Here is a 12,747-nt window from a genome sequence, read left to right on the forward strand (position 1 = left end):
GTAAACATGCTCAACCTCATTAAACTAAAAAAGTTAAAATTAAAACAATGATGAGTATTTATTATTTTATTTTCCCTACCATAGGGTAAAGATGAAAAAATTCTAATATTCAGCACAAGAAAGGCTGTGGGAAAATAAGCACTCATATACTCATGCTACAGAAATGTTCTAATACACTTAAAAGATACACACACACACACAAGGTTGATCATTGCAGCATTGTTTATAATAGCAAAAGATTGGAAACTGAAATGTACATCAGGAAACTTAGTTAAACAAACTATGGTATAGCTATACCATGAAATTATATGCAGTTATTGAAAAGAATGTTACTGGAAAACCAAATGATAGAGGAAATTCTCCTTTTATAAATGTATTCCAGATAATAAAAGCCCAATTATCAAAAAGGGAGAGGATTTGAACAAACACTTCATTGGAAAGGAAATAAGGTTGGCAAATAAGCACATGGAATGATGTTCAACATCATAAGGTATTAAGGAAATTAAATTAAAACCATGATGAGATAACACTACACGCCTATTAGAATACCTAAAATAAAAATTACCGAAAATACCCAGAGCTGTTAAGGATAGGGAACAAGCAGAACTTCCATTCATAGCTAGTTCAGATGTAAAATGGTATAGCCACTCTGGAAAATGGTTTGGCAGTTTCTTATAAAGTTCCACATACATTTACCACACGACCCAGTGATCCCATTTCAGGCTATATATAGCAAGGAAAAAGGAATGAATGACCTGAATTCATCTCTAAGGCATTAGGCTGAGTGAATGAAGTCAGTCTCAAAGGTGACATACTATGTGATTCCATGCATATGACATCCCGGAAAAGAAAAAAATACAAGGACAGAGAATAGATCAGTGGTTACCAGGGGCTGGGGTGGAGGAGATATGGCTGCAAAGAGATATAACAAGAGGGAACTCTTTGGGTTGTTGAACTGTTCTGGATCCTGTCAGTGGAGGTGGTTACAAAAGTTTCTGCATGTGTTAGGACTCCTAAGACTGCACCAGAAAATAAATGAATTTTACTGTGTATACATTAAAAAATAATTTTTAGAAAGACAAACTGTCATCAACAGTAATGCTACCTTCTATTTCTCCATCTAAGGGAGGAACATCATCTCTCATGGAAAAATCCATAGCTGTCCCTGGTATGTCCATCAAGTCTTCATCACTGGAGCTGCTCCGGAAGCTATTGAGACTCCCCTGCTGAAAGCCTCTGTTATCCATGGCTCCTGTGCAGAAAGAAAAACAGGAGGCTTATCACAGTGACCTTCAAGCCCCTTACCACTATCTTTTATTTATTGTGGTAAATACACATAAAATTTACCATTTCAACCATTCTACACTAGACAATTCAGTAGCATTAAGTTCATTTACAATGTTTTGTACTTATCATCACTCTCCATTTCCAGAAATTTGTCATCATTCCAAAACAGAAACTCCAGACCCATAAACAAAACTCCCCACTATCCCCAGCCCCTTTTAACTGCTATTCTCTGTCTCCATGATTTGCCAATTCCAGACATTGCATATAAATATAATCGTACAAAAAAAAATATAATCGTACAATATGTAGCCTTTGGTGTTTGGCTTCTTTCATATCTCATAATGTTTTCAAGGCTCATCATGTTCTGGCATGTATCAGTACTTCATTCCATTTTCAGACTGAAAAATACCCATTGTAAAGATAGACCCCATTTTGTTTATTCATGTATCAGTTGATGGACATTTTGGTGGTTTTCACCTTTTGGGTTACTACTGATTCTATTTTCTATTATTGAAGTATAGTTGACATACATTATATTACTTTCAGGTGCACGACACAGTGATTCAAAAATTCTATACATTACTCAGTGATCACCACGATAAGTGTAGTCACCATCTGTCACCATAAAATGTTATTACAATATTATTGACTATATTACCTATGTGGTACTTTCTATCTCTGTGACTTATTTACTTTATAAATGGAAGTTCCTGCCTCTTCGTCCCCTTCATCTATTTCACTCATTCCTCACCCACCTCCCCTCTGGCAACCACCTGTTCTCTCAATTTGAGTCTGTTTCTTTGTTCATATTTGTTTTTTTAGATTCCACATATAAGACAAATAATATGGTATTTGTCTTTCTCTGTCAGACTTATTTCACTTAGTAGAATACCCTCTAGGTCTGAGTAACATTCCACTGTGTATATATACCACATCTTCTTTATCCATTCATCTACCAATGGACACTTGGGTTGTTTCTATATCTTAGCTATTGTAAATAATACTGTAATAAACATAGGGGTACATATGTCTTTTTCAAATTAGTGTTTTCAAATTTTCTTGAAGTAAATACCCAGTCATGGAGTTACTGGATCACATGTTATTCCTATGTTTAACTAAAGAACCCCCACACTGTTTTCCACAATGGTTGCACCAATTTACATTCCCACCAACAGTACACAAGAGTAATCTTCTCTCCACATCCTCACCCACACTTGTTATTTCTTCTCTTTTTGATACTAACCATTCTGAGTGGGGGTGAGGTGGTACCTCATTGTGGTTTTGCTTCGCATTTCCCTATCACTAATAGTGATATTGAGCATCTTTTCATGTCTGTTGGTCATCTGTATGTCTTCTTTGGAAAAATATCTATTCAGGGTTACTGCTTATTCTTAGGTCTTCTTTCATGTTCTTACTTGGACAATACAGATATGCAAACTACTTAGTATGTTTAGTTTCCCTTCAGATGGAATGTGCCTCTACCTTACCATGTAGTTAACAGCAGTTTTTTGAGAATCATGCAAATGAGCAAACCAAATGAGGGCATGTGTACAAAACTCATGGGAGTTCAAAAGTAATCAACTAAGAGGCGCCTGGGTGGCTCAGCAGTTGAGTGTCTGCCTTCAGCTCGGGGTGTGATCCTGCAGTCCCGGGATCAAGTCCCACATCGGGCTCCCTGCATGGAGCTTGCTTCTCCCTCTGCCTCTGTCTCTGCCTCTCTCTTTCTCTGTGTTTCTCATGAATAAATAAAATCTTTAAAAAATAAAATAAAATAATCAACTGAAATAAAACCTAGACATCAGTACTAAGAAATGTGCTGGCCATTTAGGAATAGAGAAACATTAACTTATGGCTCTGATTCTCCCAGAGCTCATAACACAATGCAGATGCTCAGAAATACTGGGAAAAAGAGTCATGTTATGCTGTTTAATGTTTTTCTCTGCTCAATAATTTAATATTAAAGATGAAACATTTCCTACATCCCAAGTGTTAATCTTCAGATTATAAATTCTACTCAAAAAAATCTTAGCATATTGATTTAAAAAAATAGCATTATAGTCAACTTTACTTCACCTAGCCTTGCCCCCTCCATTTTTTAAAATGAAAATCTTGATCCAAAATCATAGTCAACATAGTTATTTTGGGTTTGACAAATAATAATCCTGTTGAAGTATTCCAATCCTTTTGAGAAACTTCTTACTTTATTAAGGTTATCAGAATTATATGTGATGAATGTGGAAAAATCAGATAAATTAAGCAATAGGGCCAGAAAACTGGAGCAACAGATAAATATTTTAAGCATTGGGCATAAAGGATAAATAACCAACATTTACCAGGTACTGATCAATTTTTAGGCACAGGGCTATGTGCTTAAGCTAAACTCTTTTACTTAACTTTTCCAATGATCCATGCCGAGGCATTATCACTCCTAGTGCAGATGAGGAAACTCATGAAGCTCAGAGAGCCTAAGTACTTGCCCAGTTAATATTTTGTAAAAAGTCAAGCTCTAAATCATGTGTTCAACTTCCTTAATAACTCACTTGTAATAGACAGCAGATTGACTGATGTGTGAGTGACATTTATGAACCACCTACTATGTACAAATCATTGTGGGACAGAAGGACAGATACAAAGATGGTGCTGGGGAGGCCAGATGAGATGAAGATTTAGTGACAAAGATTTGAGAGTTATCAACATCAAGGTGATGTTGAAACCAAGAGAACAGATATCCCAAGGAAAATCTGTCATTCACTTATGGATAAGGACATATATAAAGAAAAGAAATGCATCCCCAGCAGCCTCCCTTAATATGCACAAAAAGCCTGAACTGTGTACAGACATGAACAAGAAGTTCCTCAGGAACACTACCATGCTTATGTATGTGGTGATATATGGTCAGGTAGGGAAGGTAGGGTCATTTATCCAAAGGTACTAATTAATAATGAATAATATACAAAAGTATGGATCAGAAACCATTTGCTCAGCTACAAAAACTCTAACCTTGCTATGTGGATCGAGTGGGTCCCAGGAGACTGAGAATCCATCCTCTGTGGCCTGAGCAGAGCTCCTTGGTTGCTGCTTGTAAATCCTTCGTCCTTGCTGGACACTTTCCCCTGCTCTACTCCTTCCTTCACTCCCCTTTTTTTGAGCACTTCCACAACAAAAATGTTTACCCAGAATGCCCTGTCTCAGTTGTCGCTTCTAGGGAAACTGATCTACTACAGGATCCTTATCAGTTTTCTCCTATTACTAACAACACAGAGGAAATTCTAAATTTTTCTGTCTTCCATACAGGAAGAAGTGTTTTTACCATACAGGAAGAAGTGTTTTTACTTTTTATCTAAGGAAAAAAAAGAGCCCCTCAGCTCTGGATCTGAGATCACAGATCCTTCTCCACCGTCGTCTGATTTATTTTATTTGATCCTTTAAAGAAACCTACTATCCCTAACTCTCATCTCTACCTCAGGCTCTAGTCCTGAATTCCCAAGAACTCCACTTGACACTTGTATTGCTACCTCAAACTCAACAGGATGAAAATGAAAAATATAGCAGAAATAATATCAACTTAAACGCAAACCATAAAATCAAAACAAGACATGTTCCCTGTCTTCACCCTCCACATCTAACTTTCCTTTTAAAATGCAGCTGGCATCAGAGTCAATATTTGTAGTTAATATTTGTCTAATTCTGGATTTACCACATTCAACAAACTTACAAAAAGTACTCTATCTCAAGAGTAGGTATTCCAGGTTTCTAGAAATCTTACCTAAAAACAAACATCATTTTAGCTGATGTGAAGAACTGAGGCTAAAAGAGTAGCACAACTCCAGAGGTTTTCATTCTGTTTATATTTATTAAATGCCCATACTGTGACTAGCCCTGGAGGAAAAAGAAGGCAAGAAAATTTGCAAAATAATACAGAATCCTTTTCCTCTCTCTTCACTGATCGCATTTCATTCAGGAAATGATGTAAAATACACAGTGCCAGCAACTTTACATTAGCCACACAAATCATAGGAAGAAAAAGTAGGAGGAGTCCAAAAATAATTTATATCTGACTTTGGAATATGTCCTGTAGTCATATTTTCAGATGGGTGTACCTATTGTTCTAGGAATTCATGAAAACAAAATAATGACACTACAGGATGAGGGCTTGCAAAGGAGAAGCTGGAAAAGTTTTCAGTTTTCCCAGAGGGACCTTACAAACTCCTTCCTGTAACCCACTGACATAGAACAATCCAGCTAAATTCAGCTGCCTCATTCTAAACATTTCCTGGAGCAGCTATCTGGTTCACTGTTTAGGTTATAAAGTGCTTCCCTAATAAGTACATAGAAAGAAAGAGTCAACAAAGAAAATTTGAAGTAGCAAGTAAATCAAGCAAAACAGATGCTATAAATAGGAGTTCAACAAAGGAAATAAACATAATTGTTAAAACTCAAAAGTGATATTTGCGTATGGATAAGCCACTCTGGTCCAGCCATTGGTTTTATTTTGCAGATAGAAAAAAAAGTTCAAGAGAAAAAGTTAAAGCAGCAGAATAGTGAGGAAATAAGGCTCCTTACATTGAGACTTGAACCCACGTGCAGTTAAACTCCAAGCCCCTGGTTCTCTCCAAAACAGTTTGCAGCTTCACTGTGACCTGTCAGCCCAGAGAATGGTCCATCTGGAATAAATCAAACTTCCCTATGGCCACGAACCTGAAATCAGCCAGAATTTCAGGTAGGAAAGGAACACAGTAAGGGGATTTGAAATATTATCCCAGCTAGTGGATTACATATAGGGCCTGTCATATAATGGAGGATCAGGGAGGAAGGCAATTGGGGAAAATGTTTTGTTGATATTTGTGTTACACAGCTGACATTTTCAGCTTAAAGGCACTTTTAGTGCCTTCTGTCACTTTCTTGCTTAAAATCATAAGCTGGTTCCCCAATGCCCATAGGGTCAGGTTTAAATTTCTTCTCACGGCATTCAGAGCCATATCAAATCTAGATTCCATCTTATCTTCTCCCACAAATTTATTATACTCCTTATAAGCCACGTACTTTTGCACCTCCATGCCTTTGCTCAGGACAGATACTCGATCTAGAATCCCATCCAGTCCTCCATCCCCTTTGCAGCCTGATGAAATCCCATTCATTCTGTTTAGGGCCAGCTCAAAAAAGCTTTTCCCTCAACACCTCCTTTGTTCAGACATCTATGTTGATTGCATAATATCTTCCACTTTGGTCTTCTGGCTACACCATGTCCTTCTCATTTCTGTTGTCCCAGCAACTCTAGTGTTGTTCCAGAGTAGGTGTTCAATAAATGCTTACTGAGGAGTATTCCAGTTGGGGAAGAAGAGCTGACAGCCAATCAATGTATTTATACGGCTGACACTCAGTAAATCTATTCCTTGCACCGTGAGGGTAGGGAACTGGGGATATGAAAAATATGTTACCCTGTCACTACTCTCAAGGAATTTATGACCTAGTTGAGGAGAGAACTTTCATACAATGCAATTACAGAACAGCTAAGTGCTAAGCTGTTCGAATAAGAGTGCAACTGGTATTCAGGAAATGGAGAGGATACTATAAGCCAGAGAAGGCTTCCTGAAAGAAGAAAGAGAGGGTATTCCAGGTCCAGGGGGGGAAAATAGCCAAAGTCTTGAGATAAAAATGTGGCTGGCATTTGTGCTTGACTACAGGGCAGGATAGGTATCTGTGAGGAAATGGATGGAGATAGATCATGGAGGACTTGGGAAGCCAATGGAATCACTGTGGTTTTTGAGGAGGAACATGATTAAAAAAAAAAAAAAAAACATGATTTTAAGAGGTAAGTGTGGCAGCAGTACGCTGGAAGAGAATGAAGTAAAGGGCTATAGGAAGGCAGTTTGCTACTTCCTGTTTAAATGTAGGTGATTTGGGAAGGAGGGGTGCATATTGCCAAAGGCTGTACTGCAAAAGCAAGGTGTGGGTGGCAGGGGATGGTGCTAGTTTATGTTATGCCTTACTGACACCTTGTTTTACTAGTGACAGTGACATCTGTCGGCACAAATACATTAATACTTCCATCTCAACTAGCCCATTTGGCAAAAACAAATGTATAAACCAATGGGTGGGCTGATACACATGGCCCTTCAATGAGAATATAAAAAAATACATCACACATTCCAATGCTAAGAAGCACAAAGAAGCAATAAGCTTTTCTATTTCTTATTTTTGCTCCACAAAAATATCTATTGACCTGCACATGGCATTCTGTGTAAGTAATATATGCCAGATGCTGCAAAAGTGGAAAAGAAAGAATGCAAGAGGAAGAAAAGCTTGAGAGAGACATTATAGAATCTACCAAGATATAAGTATTATCGTATCATTAAAAATAAAACATTAAAATGATCCTAAGTATAATACTAAAGGTGATAAAAACTGACAAAGACATGATAAAATCAATTTTTTTCTATACATACACTTTGAGTTACCTGAGGACAGGGTAAATCTTTGTTCCCAAGTGCCAGACACAAAGAGAGAGTTCAGGAAACAATCTAGTTTATAGTCCAATTCCAGTTTTAGTTACATTATTTTGAGAAGCAGAAATGAAATGCAAACCTTGCTGTGTAGTCTCTAAGAGCCATGGAAGGTGCTTATTTCAGAGGTTTGGGTTAGCCTTCTCTATCTGTCAAATTGTAGGTAAAAAATCCCAGGAGGAAATAATAGTGCTGCTTCTCAGAATGTAGTCTTCATCTGGGAGTCATCCTCACAGATAAGTATAGGTTATGAGAAAAGACAGGACTCAAAGCAGGCAGTACCAGAGCAGCAGTTCTCAAAATTTTTGGTCTCAGGATCCCTTTAGTCTTCAAAATTATTGAAGAGCTTAAAGAGCTTTTATGTATATGGGTTCTAACTATAGCTATTTATTAGAAATTAAAATCCAGGAATGTTAAAAATAAATATTTGTTAATATATTTCAATATAATAATGCTCCAATCACTATACATTAATATTTTTAGGGGGGAGTCTATATTTTCCAAAACAAAATTAATGACAGGCATTTTGAAAAATTTTTTAATGTCTGCTTTAATAAGGGACAGTTAAATCCTGCTTCACATATTCCATTAACCATTGGAGCAATGACATCACCTGTCACACAGCTTTTTAAAAACTCCACTGTATATTCATGATAAAATGAAAGTGAAAAAGGAAAATAATATCTTAATATTAAACCACACTGACTGCTGTGAAAATGAAGAAAGTGACAACTAGTATTTTCTATAATTTTTTTCCAAGAGTAATAGCCATGACATATATAAAGAGATATTTCAAACCATTAAAATTGGATCCCAACAGACGAACAGCAAAAATACATTAGTAGATAATTTATTAAAGAAAAGGGCAAGGGGGCTTTAAAAATTCAGAGAAGCTAAAATTAAAACAATCATGTGCTATCTTCCCTTAGCAGATCAGCTTTTCTTTGGTTTTATCTCAGAGACTCTGAATGTAAGAACACTCTGTCATAAAAGCTTTCAAGAGAGAAATGAACAAGATGGCTAGAGAAGCTCCATGTGGTTCAAGGACAAGCGTCTGTCACACCTCACAAAGACAATGCTCAAAAATTAGAGATCACTTTCACTTTGGAATATATGAGTAAAAGTCCTAGAGTTTAACAAACTGAATAAAGAGCATCACATTTGAAAGAGTTGCATGCAATAAATAATGACAGTTTATTCCAATACCATAAGATTGGTATCACAAGGAAAAACTATCAACATACTTTATCAGATTAACAAATAAAATTTTAAAAGCCATAATTATTTTAACAGATGTCAAGAATGGATTTTTAAAATTTATATTTATCCTGGATTAAAATTTTCAAAATATTCTGAGTGGAGGATTTCAGTCTTCACGTGATATAGAATGTTTAAATTAAAACCAAGCTGCAAAATAGCATTCTCTTTAATACAGGAAGGCAATGATGCTTCCTTCCTGTTGCCAATTATATTTAATATAGTGCATGAAAAACTTTAAGATGTAAAAGGGAAGAGCGTACATAGGCAAGGAAGAAATATGATACTCAGATGTTTAGACTGCAGACATATATCTATACAGCTCTAAGAATATTAACTAAAATAACTAAATACATGAATCCAGAAATTATAAGGTAAATAAGTCAGAAACAACTGCATTCCTATGTACTAACATAGAACTAGAAAATACAATTATTTATGATAGAGACATAAACTCAAAATGCAATATTAGTTTTTTGGGTTTTTTTTTTTAAGATTTTATTCATTTATTCATGAGAGACACAGAGGGAGGCAGAGACACAGGCAAAGGGAGAAGCAGGCTCCACATTGAGCCACTCAGGTGCCCTTACAATATTAGTTTAAAATTTACAAAAGTCAAATAGAAAAAAAATGAAGATATAAGTCAAAATATTTATCATGCTCTTGGATGTAATGTCCGAATATAGCAAGAATGAACAGATACTAATTTGAATGGTACTACATCTATATATTAATCTAAAGTCCCCATGGCATCTTTTATACAACTTAAAAGATTGAAAGTGAAATTCACCTAGAAGAATAAATAGGCAAAGATACTAGTGTATGCATTATCCTCTTAAAAATTCAGTTTACTGGGGCACCTGGGTGGCTCAGTCTGTTAAGCATCTGCTTTTAGCTCAGGTCATGATCCCAGAATCCCAGGATAGAGCCCCGCATCAGGCTTAGCGGGGAGCCTGCTTCTTCCTCTCCCTCTGCCTTTCCCCCTGCTTGTGCTCTGTGTCAAATAAAGAAATAAAATCTTTAAAAATTTTTAAATAAAAATTTAAAGATTTTAACTCAATTTATTTAAACAAAAACACAAATATTTTACCCAAGTCTACCACCCCCACCCACCTCCACTTCTGGAAGCCACCAACCTATTCTATGTATCCATAAGCTTAGTTTCTTTTTTTAGATTGTACACATAAGAGAGATCATATGGCATTTATATTTCTTGGACTCATTTTACTTAGCATAATGCCCTTATGTTCCATCCATGTCATTGCAAATAGCAAGATTTCATTCTTTTTTATGGCTAATAGTCCATCATGTGCATGAGAATGTGTGTGTATGTGTGTGTGTTTCATTCTTTATTCAACCATTGATGAACACATGGATTACTAGATCACATGGTAGTTCTATTTTTAATTTTTTGAGGAACCTCCATACTGTGCTCCACACTGGCTATACCAATTTACATTCCCAATCAACAAATGTGCAAGGATTCCCTTTTCTCCACATTCTAGCCAACCTCCTTATTTTTAGTCTTTGTGATAACAGTCATTTTAATAGGTGTGAAGTGATTGCATTTCCCTGATGATTAATGATGTTGAGCATCTTTTCATGCACTGTTGACCATCTGTATGTCTTCTGTAGAAAAATGTCTATTCAGACCTTCTGCCTGTTTTTAATTTCATTTTTATTAAAATTTCTAAGTTCTATTGGATATTAGAACAGATATGATTAACAGATATGATTTGCAAATCATAATTTGCCCCTTAACAGATATGATTTGCAAATATTTTTCCCCTTTAAGTTGCCTTTTCAATTTTTTGATGGTTTCCTTTGCTGTGCAGAAGCTTTTTAGTTTGATATAGTTCCACTTGTTTATTTTTGCTTCTGTTGCTTTTGCTTTTGGTGTCAGTTTAGCCAAACATCACCAATACCTATGGGAAGGAGCTTACTGCCAATGTTTTCCTCTAAGATTTTATGGTTTCAGTTCTTACATTCAAATCTTTAACCATTTTGAGTTAATTTCTGTACCTGGTGTAAGTCAGTGGTTCAGTTTCATTCTTTTGCATATAGCTATCCAATTTTCCCAAGACCATTTATTAGAATCTGTCCTTTCCCCACTGTGTATTCTTGCCTCCTTTGTTGTAAATTAATTGACCATATATGTGTAGGTTTAATTCTGGGTTTTCTATTCTATTCCACTTATATATGTCTGTTTTTATGCCAATATCATACTGCTTTAATTACTGTACATTTATAATACAGTTTTAAATCGGGGAGCAAGATAACTCTAGCTTTTTCTTTCTCAAAATTGCTTTGGCTATTGGGGGTCCCCTATGGTTCCATACAAATTTTAGGGTTATTTGTTCTGTTTCTGCAAAAATGCCATTGGAATTTTGATAGGAATTGCACTGAATCTGTAGATTGCTTTGTGTAGTATAGACATGTTGCCAATATTAATTCTTCCAACCCATTAGCATGTAATATCTTTCCATTTATTTGTCTTCTTCAAGCTCTTTCATTAATGTTTCGTTTGTTTCAATACACAGGTCTTTCACCTACTTGGTGAAATTTATTCCTAGGTATTTTATTCTTTTTGATACAATTTTAATGGGACTGTCTTCTTAATTTTTCTTTCTGATACTTTATTATTACTATATAAAAACGCAACAGATTTTTGCATGCTGATTTTGTATTCTGCAACTTTACTGAATTCATTTATTAGTTCTAACAGTTGTTTGGTGGAGCCTTTAGAGAGGAAGAGAGAGAGAGAGGGAGGGAGGGAGGGAGGGAGGGAGGGAGGGAGGGAGATAGGTAGACAAATCTAATGATCTCAACAGTTTTTATATATAGATAAAATAGTGACCGTTTTAGTTCTTCCTTTTCACTTTAGATACCTTTTATTTCTTGTCTTGCCTAATTGGTCTGACCAGGATTTCAAAACTATGTTGACTAAAAGTGGTGAGAGTGGGCATCTTTGTCTTCTTCCTGATCTTAGATGGGAAGCTTTCAGCTTTTCAACATTCAGCATGACGTTCAATGTAGGTTTCTCATATAAGGACTTTATTATGTTTAAGTATGTTCCCTCTATACTCACTTTGTTGAGAGTATTAGTCATAAATTAATGTTGAATTTTACCAAATGCTTTTCCTGCATCCACTGAGATGATATGATTTTTATACTTCATTTTGTTAATGAAGTGTATCACATTGACTGTTTTGCAGATGTTAAACCATCCTTGCATCCCTGGAATAAGTCCCACTTGATCATGGTGCATGAACCTTTTAATGTATTGCTGAATTTAGTTTACTAATATTTTGTTGAGGATTTTTACATCTATGTTCATCAGAGATATGGGTCTATATTCTTCTCTTCTTGTGTAATTTTTTCATCGTTGTCTGGTTTTTGTATCAGGGTCATGCTGGCCTCATAAAATAAATTTGGAAGAGTTCTCTCCTCTTCTAGTGTTTGGAAGAATTTCAGAAGAATTACTATTAATTCTTTGAATGTTTGCTAGAATTCACCAGTAGAGCCATCTGGTCCAAGACTTTTTTTATTGGGAGATTTTTGTTTCAATCTCCTTTCTAGTAATTGGTCTGTTCAGCTTTCCTATTTCATCTTGATTCAGTCTCTGTAAGTTGTATATTTATAGGAGTTTATACATTTCTTCTAGGTTGTCCAACTTGTTAATGTATATTTGTTAATAGTA

The 12,747-nt window shown here is 35.7% G+C and overlaps 1 protein-coding gene across 6 annotated transcripts in view; it reads right to left on the minus strand.

Annotated features, from left to right (window-relative positions):
• Positions 1 to 12,747, minus strand: part of CLCN5 (chloride voltage-gated channel 5) — a 155,160-nt gene that overhangs the window by 44,456 nt on the left and 97,957 nt on the right. For all 6 annotated transcript variants that reach the window (XM_072817422.1, XM_072817424.1, XM_072817421.1 and 3 more), the window contains one exon: positions 1,106 to 1,252. In XM_072817422.1, the coding sequence (XP_072673523.1) occupies positions 1,106 to 1,252 (147 nt within the window). The remainder of the gene's footprint in view (positions 1 to 1,105; positions 1,253 to 12,747) is intronic.

The sequence above is a fragment of the Canis lupus genome, chromosome X, assembly GCF_048164855.1.
Source record: "Canis lupus baileyi chromosome X, mCanLup2.hap1, whole genome shotgun sequence".
Classification (NCBI taxonomy): Eukaryota; Metazoa; Chordata; class Mammalia; order Carnivora; family Canidae; genus Canis; species Canis lupus.